This window comes from Equus przewalskii, chromosome 22 (genome assembly GCF_037783145.1).
Source record: "Equus przewalskii isolate Varuska chromosome 22, EquPr2, whole genome shotgun sequence".
In the NCBI taxonomy this organism is placed as follows: domain Eukaryota; kingdom Metazoa; phylum Chordata; class Mammalia; order Perissodactyla; family Equidae; genus Equus; species Equus przewalskii.
This window is the reverse complement of record NC_091852.1, coordinates 14,782,856-14,796,876: the sequence shown is the minus strand read 5'-3', so window position 1 is coordinate 14,796,876 and position 14,021 is coordinate 14,782,856. Positions and strand designations below refer to the sequence as shown.

Genomic DNA, 14,021 nt, shown 5'->3' with positions numbered 1-14,021 from the left:
CAAATCCAGAGTATCTTAGTGCCAGTCTAATCTCGTTCTAATATTAAGATGGTCCTGGAACTCTCTTCTACTGGTTCCTTTATACTTATTTTTCTATTATTTAAGAAAACAAAAGATCAAGATTAATTAGGCCTAGCATACTCAAAGACCAAGTACTCATATTACTGACTTTTTAGAAGCACATAAAAATAGGCAATCCAAGGGTTCAAAAGTATATTTGTTCAATTAATTAAAATTCCAAAACCTATGGTTACCACTAATTTAGACAGAAACAACCAAGCAAATACTGTTTCATAGCAATTGGCAGACTTTAATATTCATGAAAAATTAAGTCCATCATACACATTAAAAATAGAGGAAATTTCATGCAGACATGAAGCTTCCAATTCAGCCTTTGTGGCAACTTTTAGAATTAGAGTTACACATAAATACATTACATTTTACAGTTCCCAAATGTCATAATTTTATATTGTGACTTATACAGCTTCTCTTTATATTTTACATACCCCACCTTGGTCACTTGATTAACATAGCCTAGCCTGCACCACTTCAGATTACGGAATTTTTTTTTTAAAAAGCAAGCACAATGACCTATTTCCTTTCACTTAATGGAAATAAATGAAAACATGTGTTTACAGAGCTAAGTTAAGAAAAAAAATTAAAAACTTTAAGGCTTACACATTTTGGTAGCTAGAACTATATCTAAGAAATATAAAATTAAATCCTCCAGTGACACTTCTATTATTTATTGACATCACAATTTTTAAGTTTAGAATACATAAACTGCAAAAGCTGTAAGAGAAAAAAGTGATGCAAATTTGTGTAGCACATTTAAAAAATAGTATTCATGATATGAGGGGGAAATTAAAAACAACTGAAATAACTGATTTCAGAATTAACTGAAATGTAAGCTATAATTTAGAAATTAAGTAACATTATTAAAGAATAAAACCTCATGGCAAAATTTTTAAGTAATAAAGCCAACCCATCAGTGTTAATCTATTGTTGCCTCTGTGAGCAAAACAAGATAATTTGTTTTGATATAAGTTATAAAAGAGTGAAAACCAGTCAGTGAATACAAAGCCTTTCTATATTACTCAAAAACAGCATGCTTTCCTTTCCTTTCAATGGATTTTTAAAAATATTTAGACTCCTTTTAAGTTTCTTTTCTAAAAAAAAACAAAATAATAATCAAAATAATTTGGGGTTTTTTTTCCTCTTGCAATTAACTTCAAGTTCATTCATTTGGTAGGTAATGAGAATTCCCACTATATAAACATCTACAAAGTATTGAGGGACACAAAAAAGAGAAGTAGTTTAAAAAAAAACTCAACAGGTTACAGGCTTCCGTAACTTGACAAGTCGAATTTACTTCATTGGAATCCTTTACTGCACAATGGCGTAAAGGCCACCAGAGCTGCCGCAGTTTACGAAGAAAAGGTCCTACTAGTAAGATACCAAATCGCATAGTGACTCCCCTAACCTGACAACAAAGGTCTAAAGATTTACAAGTAAGTTTTCCTATTAAAACATGACATTAATGCTATCAGTACATTATTGACATTAAGTCAACCTAATCCAAATTGCCACAGAGGTCATTTCATCACAATCATCTGTGAAAATATTCAAGAGTACTTCCTTTTCTCCAAGAAAAGGTTAAAACATTAAATTAATCATGTCTTCTTTCCAACCTACTGGAAATAGAATAATAAACATAAAAAAACACAAAGGAAAACTCCCTCCAATAAAGATCTGCTAGAGGTAGAAATTTAAAGCAGCGAATACTGTTTCAGCTCCAGCTATCAGGAAACAAAATTGGTGTTAATCTGAAATTATATAAATGGCTGCTGCTTATGATACTGAAGACAAAGACCATGGGTAGTAATTTATCCCTGAATTTCATACTCAAAATTCCCCCACATTAATACCATCATGACAGTTTTTACTAGTATATAATTGTTTGAATGAAAAAAAGTGCTTGCTTTTGTAATCCAGGCAATCTAAAGAGAAGACAGTGTAGTAAACACCTCACTGACAAACTGCATGTTCATTTATAGTTTGAAATCACACATATCCAACGGGCAGAGTTTATTCTTATTTCCCCAGTTTCCTAGTAGTACCTTTAATGAAGGTTTTTGTGCCTCTCTTAGAATGCTGAGGTCTCACACATTTCCAAGTGGTCCATGAGGAGTATGCTTTCAAAAAGTATTCAGTTTAGTGTGGCCAAAAGACTTACAGATTTCTCAGTTACTTGAATGAGTTTTACTGGCCTGTGATCCTATTAAATTTAGCACTTCATAAAAATGAAATGCTTGATGCTTCTCTAAGTTCAGCTGAGCTAGAAAAAAATAAAATCACATAATTTGAATGATAAAAGAACAGACACATATTTTATGTATAGATTGCTTGGGTTCAAAATGAACAAAAGTCCCAATTCCAGATGCTGAATGTGACAGAGGACCCTTAAACTCTTCTAAAAATAACATGTGCAATGCATACAAAACAACAAAAAAGGAGATTATTGTGGACTTCAATACTATTAGTCATTAGCATGGCAGACTTGCAACGGACAGCTTCATGAAGACACTGGAGATAAAGTTTTTTCTACTGAAAGACAATTCTGGGCTTCAAGGAAAAAGTACACTTGAAGACCTTTCCTCCATTTTTACTTGTGTAGTACAAATATGCATGGCATAGTATATTTCTGAAAAAGCAATAGACATATTAAGAAAATAGACACTATTTCTAAATTTTGTTAGGAATAAGAAGGCACCACTGATTTGAGGTTGTGTCCTGTCATTGTGATAGCTGATTCTGAGTTGTTTATTTCAGCAATTGCTCTTATTAAACTTTTTTCCTGGTGATATCACTTGAGACTGTGATTGTGGTTTACGGACCACAAACAAGACACATTCATAGTAGTATTTCATCATAGAGAGATCATTCACAGTATATGTTGACAAGACAGATTCTTTTTCCACCTGTAATGCAAACAATAATCATAATGATGATGATGACGATGATGATAACACTAACAAATACTGACCACATTTCAGTGCCAGGCACTCTTTTAAACATATTCTGTATATTAATTCATTTATTACATAAAAATACTCCCATAAAATTGGCACTATTAGTAATCAACTTTACAAAGAACAGGTAGCGCAAGGTCACACCACTAATAGGTAGTGGAACTGGGATTTGCACTCAGAGTGTCTAACTTCAGAGCTTGAACTCTAAACTACTAATATATTGCTTTTCTCTATCTTTAAGAACAAATTTGCTGTTTATAATGAATGGAATGCTACTGAATAAACATACAACACAACAGTCAAAGTATCATAAAACCTTATAATAACGTACATAATAAAAAAAAGACTGAATAGTACAAAGGCTCATATAGCGAACAACATCCCCCTTACACCTGCCCTCCCACCCCTCGTCTGCTTCCCCAGAGCCTAGTCCACGTGGTATCTACCAGCCTACAAAGGCCAATATTATGATAATGGTCAGCTACCATTTATTGAAAGGTGATTACACCAGGGATTCTAGTTTTCCATTTATGTACACATTATCCCAAATCCTTATAATTCTAAAAGCTAAGTATTATTATTTTTACTTTATGCATGAGAAAACAGAGAGGTTAAAACGTGAAGCCAGTAACTCACATAATATCACCAATCCTATTTAAGTGTTTTAGAAGTTACACTTTGGCAATACTTCACTTCATCCTTACCTCTACCTGGAATCCATACTGCAGGACGACGTTTTTTATATCCTCATAGCTCAATTCTATGGAAAGTTCATTTGCCAAATTTTCAAAGTGGTATAGGAGAGGACCTAAGGTTTAAAGATACTATGAATGAATTGCTTGAATATAAACATGCACTAGTAGCTGCGTTAGACTGAACTCCACATTGAATAATAAGTTGGGGAGTGGATAAAACAATATAAAAAAGAGAAGCAAAGAAACTTTAAATTTGCTAAGGACAAGTATCCAGACGCCTGAAACTCTGGTCCAGTAATTAACACTTGAGTGCTGGGCCTACATTCATGGGGAGCGAGTCCCTCTGGGATACTAACTTTGGATTTTGATTCTCTTCATCATAGCCCTTACATCTGTAACTCTTAACTCACTGAAGGAGTAGCTGAATCAGAGAAGGCTAAATCCCCAAATTCCAGAGCTATAGTTTAATTATAATTCCATAAGTAAATACAAAACTGCAGCTACAAACTGGGTATCACATGAAAACAGAGAAGGGCCCTCAAGCTAGCCTGGGTAGGAAAGAGTGTTGGGGTCAGGAGAAGTCATAGGCAAGACTTCCTGGAAAGAAGAAGTGACACTAGAGCTGGCTTTTTAAGTGCATAGTTCATATCCCAGCCCTTACACCTACTAAATGTCTGCCTACGGACAAGTCACTACCTCTGTGCATCTGTGACGTGACTTTAATGTGAGATAATACATGCAGAAGGCACTAAGTAAATGATAGCTATTACAACTTACTTTTAATGACAGTCCCCCTTACTATTTTCTCATTCTATATATTCAAGGACCTATTATCTGACTCAAACCAGATTTTCCAATCTTTTAATCTTTCACGTTTTGCCCAATCCATCAGGCTTCTCCAGGCAACATTAACATTTCACAGTTATATTAACCCTGTCACTGGGTTAATTATAAGTCCCAACTCGCCACTCCCACCCCATCTCCACTCCTCATACAATGTACTAATCACAGGAGATAAAAGTTAACAACTAGGGGGCTGGCCCCATGGCCGAGTGGTTAAATTCGTGCACTCCGCTGCAGACGGCCCAGTGTTGGTTCAAATCCTGGGTGCGGACATGGCACTGCTCATCAAACCACGCTGAGGTAGCGTCCCACATGCCACAACTAGAAGGACCCACAACAAAGAATACACAACTATGTACTGGGGGGCTTTGGGGAGAAAAAGAAAAAATAAATAAAATAAAATAAAATCTTTGGGAAAAAAAAAAGAAAAAGTTAACAACCAGGACAAAGTTTCTTCTCCCAAAGGCTCACCAGTCTGGAACATACTTACTTAGAGTTAAAAAGTTTTTCTTCTTCTCCCCTCTGTTTTCACCCTACATAAACCACTAGAAAAAACGACTATAAATATAACTTATACATTAGTGCTCTTTTCAAAAGATAACAATGGTTCCCTATCAAGCTTCCCTATCCATTTTAAATTCCTGTTAGTTTTATTAGCACTAGTGAAAATGACAGTAGCTACCATTCACTGAGCACCTGCTGTGCCCTAGACCATCCCAAAGCTTTTCCATAAGAATGCAGAATCTCACAGCAAAGTCTTTCCAGCTGTAAAGCGTACGCTGTTCCTGCTCAATTATTTTGAGAGCCTCCCACAATATTGTTTTATTTTATCTACATAAACACACTCTAATGATTCTTACATACTCAGGCCATACTTTACATGTTGTGTTCCACCTAAAAAGCTGCAACTCTCAAGCTTTAGCCATGCTCCAAAACCTTGCTGAAATCAAGTTTTAATATAAGTTTCCAAATCTACTGCTCATTCCCTTAATAGAGCATACTTTACATTAATTTAATGCAATGGTGCCTTACTCACTGATTACTTTTCATGTAATTAGCACTGTTTTATAACTAGATTACAAGCCATGTGAGTAAAGGAACATGTCTTAAGTTTCTTTTGAATCCATCATACTGTCCGGCATAGCAGTGAATGTCCAGTTAAGCAACTGTAATTTTACCACCCAAAGACAACCAGGACAGTTGTGTTCTATTTATTACAGTGCCCTATTACAAATGATACTTCAACAAATATCCTGTGCATATTTCAGATTTTCCCTTACAAAGACATTCCTTGAACTAGAATTTCCAATTCAAAAAGAATAAACATTTTTACTGACTTGATTCAAACTGCCAAAATGCTTTCCAAAAGAGATCTAACAGTTTTCACTCACAATTACAATGATGAGTACTTGTTTCAACACCTTAGCAAGTGGTGGGAACGCAATGTGGCAGTCACTTTGGGAAACAGCATGCCGGTTTCTTGTAAAGCTATACATACACGCACCAAATATGACCCAGCAATTCCACCACTAGGCAAGCATCCAAAAGAAATGAAAACTTGTGGCCACATAAAGATTTGTACTCAAGTGTTTATACCAACTTTATTTATAACAATAATAATTTGGGAACAACCCAAATGTTCATCAGCCAGTGAATGAATCAACAAAACACAGTGTTGTCATACAATGGAATACTATTCAGCAATAAAAAGAAACAAACTGCTGGTACCTGCAACAACATGGATGAATTTCAAAAGCGTTATCAAAAAGCAACTTACTGTATGATTCTATTTATATGGTAGTCTGGAAAAGGGAAAACCATAGTAACAGAAAAAAGAATAGTGACGTCAGGTATTGGGGGTGAGAGCATAGAAGTGACTACAAAGGGGCACAAGGGAACTTTTCGGGATGACAGAAATGTTCTCTATCTTGATAGAGGTATTGGTTACACGATTATCCAGCTTTCAAAATTCATCAAACTGTACACTTAACAAAAGGGGGAATTTTATTATATGCCCATTATACCTCCAAAAAAATCTGACTTAAAAAGAAAAAACACAGTAAGCATTTTTATTAAACAAAATATGTGCTAATTTGGCAAAGGGAAAATGATAGGCCATACACAGTTTCATCTGCAATTCCTTGAGGGTGAGCAGTTTTTCCTATTTATTACCTAGCTGCTCACTCCTTAAATGAAAGTTTACCAAGCACCTAGCAAATGCCTGGCACTGGATATATACAGATGAATAAAACACGGGGACACGCCTTAAAAAGTTCTTTATTTTCTCAACTCTCATGTCTCTTCACGTTCTTTTAGTGGACCTAACAGAAGGAGCAAAGAAATATTTTTTCCTGGACCAGAAATATAATGTAAGCTCACAAGCAAAAGCTGAGATAAGTGAAAAAGCATAAACATAAATCAAACCCATCTCTAATCCTAACTCTCACAGACAATCACTTGAAAACTTACTGTATCTCCCTGCAGTCCTTCTTTGGTGCATTAATATGAGATACTACAGGTACAGTTTTGCATCTTACACTTCATTAGGAACACTTCTTTATTTCATTAATTATTTCTGGAGAATGGTTTTCCTGTATGACTATCCTATGACTATTTATCCATTCCATTACTGTTAGAAACGTAGGTTCAGTCTAAATTTTTGCTGAGTATGTTTGTCCATTAATCAATCTTTAGTCTTTGCCCATAGCTAATTACTTTCATCTCACAGACTCTGACAAGTATAATTCATCTAACAAATATATGTAATAGTGAATGCAATTATGTAATAGGCTAGACGGCAAATATTTTAGGCTTCACAGGCCACAGAAAGTCTCAATCACATCCAGTCTTGCACTGCATTAACGATGTTTCTGTCAACAATGGATCGCATATACAACGGTGATCCCATAAGATTAGTACCATATAGCCTAGGTGTGTAGTGGGCTATACCATCTAGGTTTGTCTAAGTACATTCTATGCTGTTCGAACAACGACCAACAATACATCTCTCATAACATATCCCCATCATTAAGCGGCGCATCGTATTCTTATTTGTGTCTCCCCTTCCCAACCCTTTAAAAATGCTAAAAATATTCTTAGCTGGTGGGTCATTCAAAAAAAGGCTACAGGCCAGATTTGGTCTGTGGGCTATAGTTTACCAAACCCTAACCAAATGTACAAATTGTTAAGATTTTTCCATACATATCAAACTGTTTTTCCTTAAGAAAGCTTTATTACTATATTCCCACTAACAGTATATAAGCATACTCTACCTCATTGTACCTTATCTAAACTTTAAGTAACAATTTTTAAAAACTACCCAATACAATACGTGAAAAACGGCATCTCATTTATATTTATTTGATTAGCAATGAAGATGAACATTTTTTTTCTGTATATAGGTCATTTGTTTATTCTTTCATAACATGTATACTTATGTTATCTGTCTATTTCATTTCTGGATAGATTTCGCTTAAAGACTTTTGCTTTTTCTCCCTTTCCAATATTTTTTTTAATTAAAAAAACAGAGCTCCTTGTAAAAGAAAAGGAAAACAAAAATATATAAAGGAACTTTTGCTTCCTATAAAGGCAGGTGAGGCTATTCAGACCAAGATCCTTTGAAAACAAGCAAAATTGGTGGATAGAATTTATGTTTTAAAATCTCAAAAATATAGAACACCTGGCAAATTAGTAAGAAACTATAAGAAACCCGGAAGTTTAACCAGTGGTAAACGTATATGCCATTTTAACCCTGAGGGTATCTGACTATTCAAGTGGAACTGATCTACAATTTGACAAACACTTTGGGCAAAGGGGATAAACGACAAAGCCCAGAGCCCGCACATGGCAGGGAGTCTGACAAATCACCCGACATAACAGCTGGAATCTTAAGGACTATCTTCAAGGTGAGAGTAAGAAATAGGTAAACTTACTTCTATCCTTTAACCCAAGGGGAATGCAGGAAAGGCTGACCTAGTGCTGACTTAAACAAGGGGAAAAAAGAGAAAAAGTAAGCCACTCCGAAGAAGATGTAAATCATGGTTTAACCCTAGGGTAGATCTGCAGCCTAATTTTAGTTTAATATTTAAATATAATTTAGAATTTAATATTCTATTGTTCTGGTCTGACAATGTCTCAATCTTCTGGCAGAAGCCAATGAAAATGCCCTTGAAGAGAAATACCTTCAACCTAGGTTTTAGGAAATCCCCAAAAGTGACTTCTCAAGGGCATTAAGCAATAAACAGTCAATGTCAACAGCCCAGGGAAACAAAGAACCATGAGCCAGAAACAGCGCAAACAGGAGAAAGCAGAAACTGACCTCAAAGACTTGAGATATTAGAATTATCAGATACATATCAGTATTTTTAAAGAAATAAAAGACTATCTTGAAAATACATGCAGAGAACAGAAAATTTTTAAATGACATAGCTGACTAAAAAAAGTATATCCAAATAAAATATACAATAACCAAAACTAAAAACTCAATGGATATAAAGTTAAAGAGATAATTTGTGAATAGAAAGGTGGGTCAGAATAAATTACCCAGAGTGCAGCAAAGAGACAAAAAGATAGTAAGTAAAGAGAAGTGGCTAAGATATATGGAAGCTAGCATGAGAAGTCTAAAATATATTTGATTGACTAATAAGTCAATTTACAGATTCAGGTAGCCCAACAAACTGTACACAGGTTTAAAAAAGAAAAATTCACATCTAGATATATTTAACCCGGAAAAACTACAACTGAAATCTTAAAACCGAAATCTGAAAATCTTAAAAAACAAAACTGATAACCTTCAAAGAAGCAACATTTAAAAAAGCTGAATTCTCAGCAGCAAAAACAGAAGCTAGAAGACACTGGAATGATATCTTCCCTGTGTTGAAAGCTATCTGCCAACCTTGTACTCTATACCTAGTGCTGCTTTGGAACTAAAGGTATCAGTATGAACTCATGATCTTTACAGACATAGACAGACACACACATATCTCCTACTCTTGTCTGCTGAGAAGGTCTAGAAACAACAGCAGCACAGTGGTAAAATCCAGATTTTCATTTTTACATACCATTCCCCACTAAAAGGAACCAGGGACCCTTGGAAAAAATGGCTCATCTCAGGGCTGGGCAGACAAAGCACAAGATAAGCCTAGAACATCTGGTTATGCCAGAAAGGAGGTGTTCAAACAATGACAGGAGTATGTCAAAAGGACACAGGAGCCAGCTTGAAGGGGATCCCATTTACCAAATTCGGGACAAGTTGATTTAAACTATTTATATCCCTAAGGTTCTAAAAGTTCCAGTTAAGAGACAGAGATTATTAAATTGGATAATAAAATAAAACTTAACAGTATGCTGTATATAAGAGACACATAAAGATATAAAAGGATTTAAGAGGTAGAAAAAGACATGCCACACAATTATCAACTAAAAGAAAGCTTATGTAGCTATACTGACATGCCCACTTAAAGACAAGACACATAGTTTGTATCTGTGCAAAAGAGAGTCGGCACTCAAGCCTCAGCAAAACGTTTTGTAGGCAGAGTAGGGAGGTGCTAGGTAGGGGTGGGTGGGCTTTTGGTCACTGCCTGATCATTTTCCAATGCAGACTTTTAATTAATTATCTTCTTTTCTGTCCTACATTTAACCTTCACTCTACTAGGGCATGCTTCATAAACTCTGCTCCTTTCTCATTCACTTTTTCCAGTGAATTAAACTTCTGGTCTCCTGCCTCAGGATAGACTGGAAATGGGCCTAAAGTAGGCATCTTAGTTACTTGGCTACATAGGAGTCAAATGTTCCCTATACATTTTCAACTATTTTTCCATACAGTCCCTCATTTTCCCAAGTTATTTTAGGTCAACTGGCTCTGTTCACATTGGTTTCTTTGAAAAACGTATCCACATACCCTATCTTCTGAAAAATTTTTACATTCTTTTGTCCCCTGATAACATCCCTGCCATTCGCTGTCCATGTGTTTTATACCTTTTTATATTTTTCCTGCCACTGTAACAAGATCTCAATGAGGAGATAATACATTGTTCAATCATCCACCTTTTATAGGAAATCTCTCATGTTTTTAAAAATCCTGTAGCTTTATAATGCTTTAAAATCTGATAGGATCCATCTCTCATTACATTTTACTAAGATTTCCTTTGGTTCTTTAACCTGTTTATTTTTCTAGATGAAGTTAGATTCACTTTACTAACTGCCTGCCCTCCACTACTTCACTATAAATGTATCAGTGCATGCACACACAACCCCCCCGTTATACCCCTACTTGTTAAAACAAATTATACATAAATGTGTTTAAGGGGTACTGGTCATTATGAAAAACTGAAAAACAGGAGGCACAGGCATTCTTCTGCATTTCACCAAATCATAGCCTTTCCCAAAGGATATATGCACAACAGTTCCCTTAAAAACTAATTTTTCCAAACCTGGGGAAGATTCAAGAGTACCTTAAACCCCCTTAAAGCATTTTATAAGTTAATAATACTCCCAACTCTGATTTTATATAATGTGGGCAATATTTTCAGTATAATTTAACTTCCAATGTAACTTTTTTCTATTCTAGAATGGCTGGCAGTTATATTTCTCATTATATATGAATATGTGGACCTTCTGGTCTCTGTAAGCACGTTAGGGTGAAATCGATCCCAGGGGGCTGATGTTCTCTCAGTTTACAGATAAAATTAATTTTCCAGGTCAACATGGCTGAAGCCAAAACCATGGGACTGTTACAAATTTATCAATATAAACGCCATGTTATTACGTCTCCTGGCAGCCCAGTCAACCTCCTGCAGCATTTTAACATTACTTTGTTCCCTCTTTCAAATTTTGAAATAATACATTCATTCACACACATAACAATCACTAAATATCCAAATAGTTGTCAGGCTCTGTACTAGGTGAGGAGGAAGCATTAGATTCCTGCCCTCAACGAGCTTAGAGACTAGAAGGGGAAACAAACATATATGAGTAACACCACCATAATGTGTTAAATGCTACTGAGAGATTCTGTGAGAACATAGAAGAGGAATGCATGATATTTAACCCAGCCAGAAAGGATCACTTGAGCAGAACGTTAAAGAGTATACAGCAAAGAGCCAGATGAAAATAGAGGGGAAGGAGAAAGGGCTTTCTAGGTCAGAGGACTAGCACTTGAAATCAGCACAGAGATAGTAAAAAAAATAAAATAAAATAAAATGAAAAGGTGCTCACCATCACTAATCCTCAGGGAAATGCAAATCAAAACCACAAAGAGATATCACCTCACACCTGTTACAAAGCCTATTATCCAAACAACAAGAAATAACAAGTCTTGGCAAGGATGTGGAGAAAAGGGAATCCTGCGCACTGCTGGTGGGAATGTAAACTGGTGCAATCACTATGGAAAACAGTACAGAGATTTCTCAAAAGCTTAAAAATAGAAATACCATACAACCCAGCTATCCTACTACTTGTTATTTATCCAAAGAACTTGTAATCAACAATTCAAAGAGACTTACGTACCCCTATGTTTATTGCAGCATTATTCCTAATAGCCAAGAAGCAGAAGCAACCCAAGGGCCCATCATCAACTCAGGATTGGATATAGAAGACATGGTATATATATATAATGGAATACTCCATGGCCATAAAAAAGACAAAATTGTCCTATTCACAACCACATGGATGGACCTTGAGGGTATTATGTTAAGTGAAATAAGCCAGACAGAGAAAGACAAACACCACACAATTTCACTCATATGTGGAAGATAAAGTAACACATGGACAAAGAGAACAGTTCAGTGGTTACCAGAGGGGAAGAGGGCTAGGGGGCGGACATAAGGGGTGAAGATACACATTTATTGTGTCTTCACAATTGAATTGAAACTTCACAATGTTATAAACTATTATGACCTCAATAAAATAAAAAATAAATAAATAAAATACAATGAAATACAACTATCATATGATCCAGCAATTCCATTTCTGGGTATTTATCTGAAGAAAATGAAAACACTAAGTTGAAGAGATATCTGCACCCCCACGTTCACTGCAGTGTTATTTACAATCACTAAGATATGGCAACAACCTAAACGTCCATCAACGGATGAATGGAAAAAGAAGTTGTGGGATATATATTACAATGGGATATTATTCAGCCATAAAAAAGACTGAAATCTTGCCATTTGTCACAACATGGACAGACCTTGTGGGCATTATGCTAAGTGAAATAAGTCAGACAGAGAAAGACAAATACCATATGATCCTGCTTATATGTAGAATCTAAAAGAAAAAAACCCTCCAAGCTCATGGATACAGAGAACATACTGGTGGTTGCCAAAGGTGGGGGGTGGGCGAAATGGGTTAAGGGAGTCAAAAGTTTTATTTTATAACTTTCATTATAAAATACATAAGTCATGGGGACATAATGTACAGCATTGTGACTACAGTCAATAACACTTTGCATATTTTAAAGTTGCTAAGAAAGCAAATCTTAAAAGTTCTCATCACAAGAAAAATAATTTTGTAACACTGTATGGTGACGAACTTTAGAATTACCGCAGTGATCATTTCACAATATATACAAATATCAACTCAGCATATTGTACATCTGAAATTAATATAATGCTGTATTTCAATTACACATACCTCAATTGAAAAAAAAATGAAGCTGGGACACAAGACAGAAGAACGATCACAAAAGGCACTGCACTCATCCACATACACAGTTTAGGTTACCAAGAAAGCTAGACTTTCATGCAGGCAGCCTGAGAGGAATAGATCTGCATGTTGGGAAGATCACTCTGGTGGTAAAATGGAGACCTGAAAGGGACATGGAGGGCTGGAGACAACCTGAAGGCAGGAACAGCCCTAAGGTAACTACTGCAGTAATCCAGGTAAGCAACGATGAGGGCCTGGACTAAGGTACCAGAATGAGGTTAGAGAAATGGTTCTCAGGGGAGATTTTGCATTTTTGGCTGGTACAACTGGGGAAGTACTACTAGAATCTAGTAGGTAGAGGCACAAATGCTGCTAACCATCCTACAGTCTATAAAACAACCCTCCCCACCCCCAAATGAAGAATGATGCAGTCCCAAATGTCAACAGTACCAGAGCTGAGAAATCCTGGGATAGAAAGAGATCCAAGAGCTATTAAGGAGCTTTAGGAGATACAACATGTAGACTGACTGGGTACAGATGGTGAGTAAGAAGAGGGCTAAAGGAGGACTCCCAGTTTTCTGGTTGGGGGAATCTGAGTAGCTGATGGAACAGAAAAAGCATGGGAGAAGCATGGGCATCATTTTTTTGAAACATGCAGATTTGGAACTATCTGTGGTGCATCCAAGTTGGACATAGTGGCTTGGAGCATAAGAGATATTTGGACCAGAGATACAGACTGGGAATTGAAAGAGTAGGAGAAGCCATGAGATTGGGTAGGAATAACATGGAGTAAAGGACAAGCACATGA

The 14,021-nt window shown here is 35.9% G+C and overlaps 1 protein-coding gene across 2 annotated transcripts in view; it reads right to left on the bottom strand.

The window, feature by feature from the left end:
- Positions 1-289: 289 nt before the first annotated feature.
- The window catches only part of CARNMT1 (carnosine N-methyltransferase 1), a 43,927-nt gene continuing 30,195 nt past the window's right edge, over positions 290-14,021 (bottom strand). For both annotated transcript variants that reach the window (XM_070590695.1, XM_070590696.1), the window contains exons 7-8: positions 3,737-3,840; positions 290-2,981 (exon numbers count right to left, since the gene is read on the bottom strand). In XM_070590695.1, coding sequence (XP_070446796.1) covers positions 2,829-2,981; positions 3,737-3,840 — 257 coding nt within the window. In that variant the 3' untranslated portion in view covers positions 290-2,828. The remainder of the gene's footprint in view (positions 2,982-3,736; positions 3,841-14,021) is intronic.